General features: G+C 48.2%; 1 protein-coding gene across 1 annotated transcript in view; it reads right to left on the reverse strand.

Annotated features, from left to right (window-relative positions):
• LOC126932306 (aldehyde oxidase 2) overlaps nt 1-13100 on the reverse strand; it is a 74254-nt gene that overhangs the window by 37597 nt on the left and 23557 nt on the right. Inside the window, exons 14-20 of the mRNA XM_050751030.1 lie at nt 11570-11679; nt 9618-9802; nt 8132-8315; nt 5948-6040; nt 4731-4900; nt 3394-3508; nt 2349-2471 (exon numbers count right to left, since the gene is read on the reverse strand). Of these exons, the coding sequence (XP_050606987.1) occupies nt 2349-2471; nt 3394-3508; nt 4731-4900; nt 5948-6040; nt 8132-8315; nt 9618-9802; nt 11570-11679 (980 nt within the window). The remainder of the gene's footprint in view (nt 1-2348; nt 2472-3393; nt 3509-4730; nt 4901-5947; nt 6041-8131; nt 8316-9617; nt 9803-11569; nt 11680-13100) is intronic.

Raw genomic sequence — 13100 nt, forward strand, 5'->3', positions numbered from 1 at the left:
TAGGTATTTTTCCATACTTCTGAATGACACCTGTCTCCTGCCTTCCTAGACTGATGGCCTCGGATGCCATAGCCTTTCTTGCTGATGATCCTCCTGGGAGCAGCTAATATTGATGGAGAGCTTGCTTTGTGCTAAGCACTGTGCAATAACAGTGTATGTACATGTATCCTTACATTCATTCTGTTATGATCTCGGTTTCCTAGATGAGGAAACTGGGCTTAGAGAGGTTAAAAGAACTTTCTCAAAGTCATATTGTAAATAAGTGATAAAGGAAGTGTTCAAGCCCAGGCTAAGTTTTTAGAAACATTTTATCTAATGATGAACATTTGATTTTTTCAAAGCAGCAGACAATGAACAATATAGCTGATTTTTTTCATTTTCTGTTATACTAAGATCTCAGAAGCTATCCTGGTACATGTGAAAGTATGTTTATTGCCATACTGTAAATGTGTCATAAGACAGTATAATTTTTTTTTTTTTTTTGAGATGGAGTTTTGCTCTTTCACCCAGGCTGGAGTGCAGTGGCATGATCTCGGCTCACAGCAACTCTGCCTCCTGGGCTCAAGCAATTCTCCTGCCTCGGCCTCCCAAGTAGCTGGGATTACAGGCATGCATCACCACACCTGGCTAATTTTTGTATTTTTAGTAGAGACGGGGTTTCACCATGTTGGCCAGGCTGATCTCGAACTCCTGACCTCAAGTGATCTGCCTGCCTCGGCCTCCCAAGGTGCTGGGATTACAGGCATGAGCCACTGTGCCCAGCCAAGACAGTATAATCTTGTTATAACATAGGCTATATTGGGTGAGTGCTAACCATGTGCCAGGTACTGTTCTAAGTGCTTTACACCCATTAACTCATTTAATTTTATGACAAACTAATGAGATATGTATTATTACTACCTCCATTTTATAGATGAGGAAACCATGGCACAGAGAGGTTAAATAACTTGCTTAAGGTCACATAGCTAGTAAGTGGTACAGCCACTATTCAAATCTGGCAGTTTGGTTCTAGGAACTGTGTTTGTAACCATGACCCTATGTTGCCTCTGATCTATAAAGTCATATAAATAAATGAATAGATGGATGAAGCACTATTGGTATTACATATGACAATTTTATGACTTGTGGAGGATTCTTTTTTGCTGACTCTGGACAGTCCTAATCCGAGGGAACTCTAAATCCCTACCCATTCTGAATTCTAGAATAGTTCATGGGTGTGTCCTCTGGATGCCATTTCCCCCTTGAGGAAAGTGGGGTTAGAACTGAAATTTTAAAAACCCTTATTAGGATCCTCATTCAACCCAAGGAAGAGGAATGAGCCAAGAAAAATGGCCTGGATTTCTTGCAAACTTGGCAAATGGGAATTTGGAACAAAGCTGATTTGGTTTAGGAAGATCAAGAAACATTTTTTTTTAAACACTTTAAATATTGAGCAATTTGTACTGTTTAGTTACGTTTTAAAATGTCCCAATGGTTCACAAAAGCCTCTGGACACATTTGATGTTCTGTCACAAGCACACAAACAAGTAAGCTTTTCTCAAGTCAATGACTCTGAACCTGTCCCTCACTGAGTCAGAACCTGCAAACCCCAGTCCACACCTGAGCTGTCTGTTCTCACTCCATTATCTTCCCTGAAATACTATTTGAATATTATTATCTAGACTCAGAAACCAGAGTGAAGTTTCTGTGGAATTCCACCATGAATGTTCCACTGCATTTGGGCTCCACCTTCAAAACATTACTGTTCCCAGTACGCATCCTCACCTTCCTCCTCAAGTCATAGAGTCTCCGATCTGTAGTGGTTCTCTGGCAACCTGGAACAAAATCCACATTTCCCAGCTCCCCTTAGTTAAGTGTGGCATGCGACCAGGTTCCAAACAAAGAGATGGAGGAAGGCATGTACCATGTACATGCCTCCTTTTAAGGACTGGAAGTGTCCTTAAAGGGAGGGGGCACACCCTTCTTCATCACCTGATTCTCTCAGCTGTCTGGAATGTGGATGTAATGGCTAGAGTTTCTGTGGCTATTGTGGACCAAATGTGCCCTCCAGGAAGCAATGCATGATGGAGTGACTAGATATGAGAAGGCTGGATCCTAAACACACAGAATGCCTTATAAGCCCTAGGCTGCCCACTTCTAGACTTTTTGAAAGTGAGAAACTTCTGTTTTTTCCATTCCTTGGAACCAAAGATAATTTCAGCTTGTACAAGTAATGTTTTCCAAAGAAAGTTGATTTTTCCAGAGCAAACCAGTGGCAAGAAAAAAAAAAATTAGATCCTTCATTAAGATTTTTACAAAGGTACTTTTAATTCTACAACCTTAGGGAGAGACTGGCCAGCCCTGTTTACCTTGATGGTGAAGATTACAGGTTCCAGATCTTCATAGGTGATCTCTATCTTTTCAGTTGCTCGTTTTGCCTGTACATCTGTCTCAGCAACCACAGCACAGATGATCTGGCCCACACAGATTACCTGTGGAAAGTACACACCTGAAGCAGATACAGAATTCTGGGTGGGAATAGGCTTAGCTCAACCTTAGCAGTGATTAGTGTCTTAGATGTCCCCGCTTAGCAATAGTAGCCACATTGGAGTCACATTTGACTACATCTGCTTGGCTAAAAATTAAAAAAATATATATTTTTTGAGACAGAGTCTCGTTCTGTTGCCCAGGCTGGAGTGCAGTGGTGCCATCTTGGCTCACTGCAGCCTCTGCCTCTCTATTCTCTTGCCTCATCCTCCTGAGTAGCTGGGATTACAGGTGTGTGCCACCACTCCCAGCTAATTTTTGTGTTTTTAGTAGAGATGGGGTTTCATCATGTTGGCCAGGCTGGTCTCGAAATCCTGGACTCAAGTGATCCATCCTCCTCAGCCTCCCAAAGTGCTGGGATTACAGGTGTGAGCCACCATACTTGGCTAAAAAATATTTTTAAAGAAAAAATAATTTAAATAATACAGACAGTTCCATTGGCCATGTAACTCAGTGAATGTGAGGCTCAGAGTGGATGTGAGGTTGGCCGTAACTTGAATCTACCATGTCTTCTGTCCAGCTTGGTTGGCACGTGTTGCCTTCATGATATTTTAGAGTTTAAAGGTAAACAAAGTTTTTGTATAATGTGGCTCCTGTTGTGGACTGACTTGTGTCCCTAAAAATTCATATGGACTCAAGAGCATGCAGTGGCAGAGCTAGCACTTGTTGCTTTTCTGTAATACATTTCCTTTTACTATGTTATTTCCAGACTAGTAGGGCTGAATAAAGGCAGGCTAGAGAGGCGCCAGAAGGCTCGGCGCTTCCACCTCCCGAAGGCAGGAAGAGCTGGGAGCTGGACAGCTGGCAGGAGGGTACCTTGGTGACTGTCTACACAGAATCATCTAGGAGAGCATGTCCTGGACGTACCTCCTCTACAGCCAGCAGTTTGTCACCTTCAGCGCCATTGGTGCCTGGAATATCTTCAGCTGTTATCACATCAACCACTTCCGGTAGTTCAAGGGCCTTGGACACATCAGTTGATCTAAACAAAGAGATATTTAAGAAGTAGACATCACTCTGGGCAGGGTGGCAGATGCCTGTAATCCTAGCACTTTGGGTGACCAAGCAGGGAGAGATTGCTTGATGCCAGGAATTTGAGACCAGCCTGGGCAACACAGCAAGACTCTGTCTCAACAAAAAATTGTTTAAAAATTAGCCAGGTGTGGCGGTGGCACATGCCAGTAGTCCCAGCTACTCAGGAGGCTGAGGTGGGAGGGTGGCTTGAGCCCAGGAGTTCAAGGCTGCAGTGAGCTATGATGGTGCCTCTGCCCTCCAATCTGGATGACAGAGCCAGACTCTCTCTAAATTAAAAAAAGAGGAAGTAGAAATCAGCAAGCTTTGAGGGCCCCAAATGTGAGGGAGGGATAGAGCATGGTTGAAAATCGGAATATATGACAACAAATCCATCTTAGTTCCTGACCAATCAGAACAGACCTGCCAAGGAGTAGGGTCCAAGAGACTCCCACTGGGCCAGGAGATAACACTTTAGCTACTGGGAGACTGGAGGTGGAGAAGGGATAGTGTGGCTATGGCAAGGGGCGTTCTTGAAGGTTGGGACAGGGGCCATTCATTCTTGGGCATGAAGTGGGTGTTTCACTACCACCTCAATACCAGCTCTCTATCAGGTTTATGCCTTTGAATCATGTCTGAGGCTGTGCAGGGAGCTGAGGTTTTGTGAGATTAGGAGGGAAACAAAGGGCTTGTCACTGTGATTTTTTTTTTTTTTTTTGAGACAGAGTCTCACTTTGTCACCCAGGCTGGAGCACAGTAGTTTGATCTTGGCTCACTGCAACCTCTGCCTCCCGAGCTCAAGTGATTCTTCTGTCTCAGCCTCTTAAGTAGCTGGGATTGCAGGTACGTGCCACCATGCCCAACTAATTTTTGGGTTTTTAGTAGAGACAGGGTTTTACCATGTTGGCCAGGCTAGTCTTGAACTCCTGACCTCGGGTGATCTACCTGCCTTGGCCTCTCAAAGTATTGGGATTACAGGCATGAGCCACTGAGCCCGGCCAGTGATTTTTATTCTCTCTCTAGGGTGCTCATTTCTAGATGTTCTCCCTTCCTCCTGGAGCTGGCAACCTTTTCTTTATTCTTTCCATTTTAGGTTCTTTAGGTTCAGGAAATGGCAGGAGCATGGGCACATTCCTCTGAGGGGATCCCAGGTGTGCTTTTAAAAGACTCTTGAAAGCTCTTCGTTTACTTACATGATTTTTGCATGAGCCCTGCTACTGGTCACCAAAGCCATGAAAAGTTCTTTATCTACCACGGGAATGTCATCACAAAACATGGCTTCCCCAGTGGCATGTTTAAGAGCTGACAGGTGCATGATGGGGCGTCCAACTGGGTCTTGGAGAGGCTGGTGAGGATCCACATTCTACAGAGGAAGACAAGAGTTGCCTCAGAAGCCTTTACTTGTCAGAAGTGGCCTGGCCTATCACCAACACTCCTGAGCTAGGATTGAGAAATTGGATGGTGACCCTGGGGTGACAAACACTGGAGTGGGCCAGATGATGAGTGTGACACATCAATGATGCCACTAGAACAGTGAATTGTCATTTCAGTTATGTGGCAATAAATGGCAAAGTAGGTGAAGGGGCACCCCAGCTTCTCCTTCTGGCATCTTCTTTTCCCTGGTGGTGCTCTCGGGGATCTCGCTGTCCTGCCTCCTCACCTTTCCAGTGATCAATCTGTCCAGCGGTACTGTCTTCACGATGATGGGGCCTAAAGTGATACAGTTGCCAACGTGGGACGCTACAATCCAAGTCAGAAGCCCAAGTATGGACTTAACTGGGGCCTCTGGCACAGGGTTTGGGGGATGGTAACGGAGTCCCCCCAGATCCAGAATAAGGTGTTCTGGCTGCCCTTTGGAGTGGCATAAAAACATCACTAGGCTGTAGGGAGGTGTAGATAGTGTTTATTCTGGAGCTCCTCTCAGGGAAGCTCTGTGTGTGTGTGTGTGTGTGTGTGCGCGTGCGCATGTGTGTGGAGGTGGGGTGGGAGAAGGGTTGTGCTATAGCAAGAATCCATAATGTCTAAACTGTCCTGCTGGAAGGGTGAGTTCAGTTACTTGCAGGGCTCTTGTTTGTTGACTGGAGATTAAACATTTGCAATCAGAGCTAGGGGCTGAACCTTCCGGCTCGGCTGCTCTTCTGAGAAAATATCAAACAAATGCCCAAAGAATATCACTTTGAAGAGACTATAATGATTAGACTGTAGATTAGCTGGATGGTTCAGCCTTGAGTTCATCTAGCAGCAGCTTGGGCCTGTCCTCAGGATTCCAGCGTCTCCCTGACGCAGACTAAGCAAAGAACCATTGCGCGGGCAACGACTAGAACGTCAGACCTGAAACCAGAGCTCTGAAAGGCTTGCTCGCTCAGCATGGCTCTAGTTTGCAGGTTTCAGTTAAATCAAACTCACTGACCTGGTACGTTTGGACTCCCTGGGGTATTGTGACTGGGAAATCTTCGAGAGCACTTAGGAATTGGTCTGAAACTTCAGAATGATGACGGCTGTCCTGAAAGATGGTTCAAAAAAATAAAGATAAGCTGGTTAGCTACGGTTAGACTGGGCTTTGGTTTACGTGAAACTGACTTGGCTAATGTATCCAGCATAGCATGCATAACCACGATCCATACTACCTGCCCCGGCTTCATGTTCTATGAATGTTTCTTGTTTCCCTCCTCCCTCCAGATAATGAGGACCCTGAATGACTGCTTGGAATCTGATCCTCAAGCCACCCTGAGGAGGGAGAGGCCTGCCAGAGAGCGGGGGCAGAGGCAGGAGGAGAAGCAAGGAAAATGGCTAGATAAGCCATCCCAGAATAAGCAGGCATCCATTGCACACAAAAGGACTCAAAGCCGGATTGCTTTTCTCAGGAACTCAACTCTCCCAGGAGAGCGGTAGCGGTGAGGACGCTGCTCTGGGTGTCACTGAAATTTGTCAGGTGTCTTGGTTCAGAAATTAGATGGCAGCAAGAATTATCCTGGTGAGTGTGGTTGATGAGGGTCTTCATCTGAGTCCGTGAAAATCAGATACCTTAGAACACTAGGCTATTGGGGTGAGCTGTGGTTGGGGAACAGGGAGTACAAGGGAGGGTGAGAGTTGTAATCATGGTCAGGGGAGGGGTGGAGAGAGAGAGAAGGAGAGAGAGAAAGAAAGAGAGAGATAATATGTTTTGCTTTGCCTAGCCTATTCCAAAAGTTTACAATCAGAAAAATCTGGAAAGCTATTTAAACATTAGCATACGCATCAGGTTTTGGTCTGTGTGTGTTTTTTTTTTTTTTTTTTTTTTTTTTTTTTTTTTTTTTTTTACAGGCTCTTGCTCTGTTGCCGAGGCTAGAGTGCAGTGGTACAAACACGGCTCACTGTAGGCTTGACCTCCCAGGCTCAAGAGTTCCTTCCAACTCAGCCTCCAAGTAGCTGAGTCTACAGATATGTGCCACCATGGCCAGCTAATTTTTCCATTTCTTGTAAAGATGGGGTTTCCCCAGGTTGCCCAGACGGGTCTCTAACTACTGTGCCCAAGCCTGCCTTGGCCTCCCAAAGTGCTGGGATTACAGGTGTGAGCCACCATGCCTGGGCAGTTTTGGTTGTTTTGAAAAATAAAATTTTATTTTATGTTTTAGGTTGATAATAAAATTATAGAAGAGGCAAAATGAATCTCTAGTGCCAGCAAAGTGATTAGTGGTTGCCTGGGTCAGGGGCAAGATGGTGACACAAGGGGACATAGGATACTTTTTGGGATATTGGAAAATTTGAAGTGGTAGCTACGGAGATATAAACGTTTGTCAACATGCGCTGAATTTAAATAGGTGCATTTTATGATGTGTAAATTACACGTCAATGAAGTTGATTTTAAAAGAAAAAAGCTGCACACTGGCAGCAGGGACATCACAGTGTTTCAGTGTTCAGGGCACGCAGTCAACATTTGCGGACTGCAGAGAGTCTGGCATCATGAGCCTCATGTAGCCCCTCAGGGCTGGATCCCAGGAGGAGGGCCGGCTGGGAGCTGACAAGGCCTGACTCAGCGCAGGTGACAGGTAACGGCACAGGCTGTGCACAAGACAGTTTGCCAAAGTGACAGGAAAGCTGTGAGCTTATGGGTGCAAGGAACACATAAGAGCCAGATGCTATGGGTCAAACTGTGTCTGTTCTAAATATCTGTGTTGAATTCCCAGCACTCCAGTCCCAGTTCTTCAGAATGTGGCCTTATCCAAATAAGGCAAGGCCTTTACTGCAAAGGTAATCAAGTTAAAATGAGGTACTTAAGATGGGCCCTAATCCCATATGACTGATGTCCTTGTGGAAGGGGAAATTTGGACACAGAGGTACCCACAGGAGAACTTCATGTGAAGACAGAGATCAGGGTAATGCTTCTAGAAGCCAAGGAGTGCCCAACATTGCCAGCAAAACCAGGAGGAGCTAGAGGAGAGGCAGGGGCAGAGTCCCCTGCACAGCCCTCAGAGGGAGCCAGGCCTGCTGACGCCTTGGTTGAGGACTTCCAGCCTCCAGAACTGTGAGGGAACATGTTTCTGTTGCTCAGGCCAGGCAGGCTGTGCTACTTTGTTTCAGCAGCCCCAGCCAGCGAATACACCAGAGCACCCACAGCCACAGAGAACAGCTTCACCAGCTTCTTCAGTTCCTGCAGAACCTCTAGGTAGAATTTGAAGAGGAAGCTGACGACTAGGGTCCTCTTGAATTCCACCCGGCCACCTGGGGCTGAGCCTGGGAGCGAGACTTCATCCAGAAGCAGCCTGCAAGCCTCATCCAGCATCAACTCATTCCAGCGCCTGGGAGGGTCGGAGGCAGGAAGGAATTGGTTAGAGGGCAGTTTCTAGCATGGCGTGATGTGGGATAGTGACCTTTTAGAGACCCCAGAGTTACCTCTGGAAACTCAGAAATCACCTAATCAAGCTGCTTAGGGAAACCAAGGCCTGGGGAGGCTACATCGAGTGGCCCAAGGGTCATGGCAGGGTGAGAATGGGACCTCTTCCATTGCAACTTGAACACGAGCACGTTCCAGAGCCAGACATGCTAGAACCAAGTATTAAATAAGCAGAGCAGGCTGGGCATGAAGGCTCATGCCTGGAATCCCAGCACTTTGGGAGGCCGAGGCGGCTGGATTGTTTGAGCCCAGTAGTTTGGGACCAGACTGGGCAACATGGTGAAACCCCATCTCTACTAAAAACACAAAAATTAGCTGGGTGTGGTGGTGCACACCTGTAATTCCAGCTACTCGGGAGGCTGAGCATGAAAATTACTTGAATCCAGGAGGCGGAGGTTGCAGTGAAGCTGAGATTGCACGACTGCACTCTAGCCTGGGTGCCAGAGTGAGACTTCATCTCAAAAACAACAACAAAACAGACCACTAGGGCCAATTCCATTGTGAACTGAACAGGACTCAGACTTGGAGACTGACTTCGCTGAGGAAGAAAGTGCGTGTAATGGTGGGAGCCTTAGGTGCTGCTTGGATGCTGCCCAGTGTGGGTTTGCTAGACTTTTTTTTTTTGAAACACAGTCTTGCTCTGTCACCTAGGTTGGAGTGTAGTGGCATGATTGCTACTCACTGCAGCCTCAACCTCCAGGGCTCAAGTGATCCTCTTGTCTCAGCCTTCTGAGGAGTTGGGACTACAGGTGCATGCCACCATGCCCAGCTAATTAAAAAAAAAAATACATATATATAGTAGAGATGGGATCTCGTTTTCTTGCCCTGGCTAGTTTTGAACTCCTAAGCTCAAGCAATCCTCCTGCCTTGCCCTCCCACATTGCTGGGATTATAGGCATGATCCATGGCACCAGGATGGCTAGGCTGTTGATCTGTATGAGAATGAGCGCAGATGGGAAAAAATTACCTGCTGGCTGAATTCAGGCCAGGTCATTTTTGTTGTATAGCTCATCCAAAGAGTGGCATCCAATTAATCAAAGTCAAATAAGGTTTAATTCATTCAGTAAAATGACAGAAAGAACAAGCAGTGATTTTCATGTAAGAGTTTCCATCTTCCCAGGGCTGTACTGATGCTTGCCAGAGACAGATCTCTACTTGTTTTATTTAACAGCAAGCTTCCCCCTCAGGGTGCGGGCTCTTGGCTTACCTCCCAAGGAGCTGCTGGCAGGATCTGTGTGCACTGATGGTGGCAGCCCCCACCCCTCCATAGGCGATGCTCAGGTCCTCAATGCTGTCTGTGCCTTCTTTGAGAAGGACTCTCATGCCGGCATTCACGTGGGGCAAGGCGTTCTGCTGGCACTGAGCCTGTCGGAAGGCGGACACAAATTCCCACTGTGGAGACAAAAACCATTTGGGGTTATCTAATATGTGAAAACTAAGAACGTGGTTTATGCGTCTTGTTGCCACTAATTAATCACTTAGACACAATCTAACAAGACACCAAAGACAGTTGGCACAATTAGAGGACACCTTGGCTGCCTTCTCGTTCAAAGTTAGAACAGCGTTCTCCCCAAGTCCCATTCTCAAGGCCTTGGACACCCTCAAGGAACAGGGATCACCGCGCACTCTCCCTCAGAGGCCAGGATGCCTCTGCACGGGATGCTGTGGGAACTTACTCCTGGACACCCATCCATGTGCTGGCATTGTGAGGGGCCATTCCCTCCAGTTTTCAGATGCCTTTTCCCCATGAGGGTGGAGGAGCCCTCCGAATGCAGGGGCTTTTAAAGGTGATTTGCTAAAAGTACAAAGGAGACCCACCACATTGCTTGGCTTGTAGAAATGTTCACTTTTCCACTTGGAAAGCACAAAAGGGAGCCGAGCAAAGCTTTCCAACAGTGGCTAGGGAATCTTGTGTCAGGAGGAAGAGTCAAGAGGTGATGGCTGCCCCAGCTGACCCCTTGGCGCCATGACCTTTGGTGAGCTGAGGTGGGGTCCACGAAGATGGCCTGTGCCCCTTTGTGCATTTCCATCTGTGCTGCCACCAAGGGTGCACATGTTTGAGTGGGCTTATTTTTCCGTCTGCTGCCTTTTCATGAATTTAAATGGGAACACGTTTTGAAGTTTCCATTCCAAAGGAAAAACTAATGCAGATCACACATGGCTGAAAGCATAACTTATGACTCCCTCCATAACCAGGCTGCCCCCCAGCTTTTGGAGCTACTAATTAATCACACAGACACAATCTAACAAGACACCTGGCACAGTCAGAGCTGTGCTGGTTGGAATGTAGGCATGGTTGTTGGAGGCAGGGGTGCCCCAAAGGAGCCCCCCACTGTTGATCTCTGCCTGGTCGCTCCCTGCTGCTGGGCCGGCGAGCTGATCTATTGCCCTGGCTGGAGCTGGGCTGTGCTCTAGGTAGAGATGGCTCTGGCTGAGCTGGGAAAGCAGAGACCTTCAGCCAATGGTAACGACCAATGCTCCTGTAGAAGAACACTACTGCTACTGTAGCAGAAGGCCCCAGATGGGGAGTGGGCCATCCTCATCATCCTGGTGCCCCAGAGTCTTGGCTGCTCCTCTCCGGGACTTCGGGGGCTGAGCTAGGGTGTGTGTGGGTGTGTGTTGCATTGCCTCTCTCTGGGAAGACTATCCTCTTGGTTTCAGGTACAGCTTTGGCAGAGGCACAGGGAGCAGGCAGTGAGGACAGAAGGTCAACTCCATAGCTGGCTGGGTGGCCACATCAGCCGCAGGGATTCTGAGTTAGCAAACATCTAGAGGCCCTCCTGCGCCCATGAACTATTGGCTAGAGTGGGGTGTGGGACAGCGAGCCCTAGCCCCCATCTCGCTGTGGGTCAGTTAGAGACGCTCCATTCCACAGCCCGAGAGCTTGAACTCGTGGCCATGAGGGGCGTGGTGGTGTGACCACAGGCCCTCAGCAGGCTCCGCCCTGCAGCTACAGCAACAGCCCCACATCCACACCCGGAGCTGCCTGCTCTTGGCTGTCGGAGGGCCTTGGTGCTGGCCCAATCCGCAGTTGGACAGGAAACAGGTTTGCAGGGCAGAGTTATTTTCTTTCCATCTGTTTTTAGATTTCTAAAGATGACTGGACTCAGTTATGAAAAAGGAAAAACCACCCTCAAAAGCAACCAGCGGAATTCTGACCTTTTGAGAGTGCGGGATATGCACAGATTCCAAAATGTCCTCCGGCTTAAGGTCTGCACTTGCCAACCCAGCAAGAAAATGTTCATTTAGAGGAATCTGCCGCGTACCTTCTGTGGAAGAGAATGATGTTTCTGCACAGTCACAACAAGGAGAGCAAGATTATTCTATTCTTTTAAATGTCAGCAGTGGAGAAGGAAAGGCCAGCTTCCTCTACAGAGAGCAAGGCTGAGGTCTGAGTCCACGGCAAAGTCACAGGGTCCCATCATGGGGTCCCAGTGGTGGCACCGTCGTGACATTACTATTCTCTCATCAGCATATGTGCTATGTGAACTGGGGTCTCTTCTGCCTGGAAGGCTCACTGGGCCTGTGGTTAACTACACAGAACCTGTTCAGAGCTTATGGTCACTTACGAACCCTTGTTAAGGCAACATCTTGAAGCCAACACACAGTTTGTTTTCACTTTTAACTATTCAATTCAGTTCAAGCCACTGACTTTGCCTTTTGTTCTTCCTGCTGTTGTCAGCTCTTGAGACAGACACGTACACCTTTAAAAATGAAGTGAAAAGTTCTGAAACCTCCTTCTAGCCCAGTTACCCCCTCTTGGTGACCACAGCTGTGCCCTCTGGCCCACAGGAGTGCAGTGAGGAGGTCAAACCATGGCCTGGGGACTGTGACATGCGTTTGATCCCTGGCACAGTGAGCATTGTGCTGGCTGGAATGGAGGTATGCTCGTTAGGAGGCAGGGTGCCCTGAAGGAGGCTCCCACGGTTGATCTCTGCCTGGCCCCTTCCTGCTGCTGGGCCAGTGAGCTGATCTACCGCCTTCGCTGGAGCTGGGGCTGTGCTCCGGGTGGAGATGACTCTAGCTGAGCTGGGAAAGCAGACCTTCAGCCAATGGTAACGACCAACACCTCAGCACAGCCTGGCATGTAGTTGCATCCAGTCAACTGGGTATTAGTATATGGCGGGGGAGAGGGGGGCAGCTGGGGGCAGTGTGAGTGTGCTGGGCGCTTGGGGAGATGAAAGGGAGGTTTAGTCGGCAGCCACCCCAAGGGAACATTCCTCTCAGCTAGCAATTAAAATCCATCACTGCCTACCCCTTCTCAGGGGCCCACCATGACCTGTGTGGATGTCCACTGTGTGTCCTCACCAGCCTTGTAGCTTCTTACACAGCAACTGCGGGGCGGGGAGACAACTTTGAGGGCACTGTGTGGGGGCCTCGGACTGTGTGTGGGCGGAGGGAGCCCATGATGAGGACGGGGTAGCAGGGAGCAGTCCCTTGGCCCATAGGGAGGATGCACACTGCAACCTCACCCTCAGCTTAGCCTCTGCACGTCACCTCTGGTGTTTGCTGATCAAGCAAGATACATGGGTGAACATGTGAGCTACCTGAGTGTGTGGTCCCAGGTTGTGTGTGTGTGGTGTCAGAAGGAAACACCAGCTGCCTTTTGGATCAGTGCACCTTCCCTCATGAGTTGGGCACCCCATGGTGAACTGAGAACCAGAGACTCGGGCTCTGACTTAAAGCAATT

Source organism: Macaca thibetana, chromosome 12 (genome assembly GCF_024542745.1).
Source record: "Macaca thibetana thibetana isolate TM-01 chromosome 12, ASM2454274v1, whole genome shotgun sequence".
NCBI lineage: Eukaryota > Metazoa > Chordata > Mammalia > Primates > Cercopithecidae > Macaca > Macaca thibetana.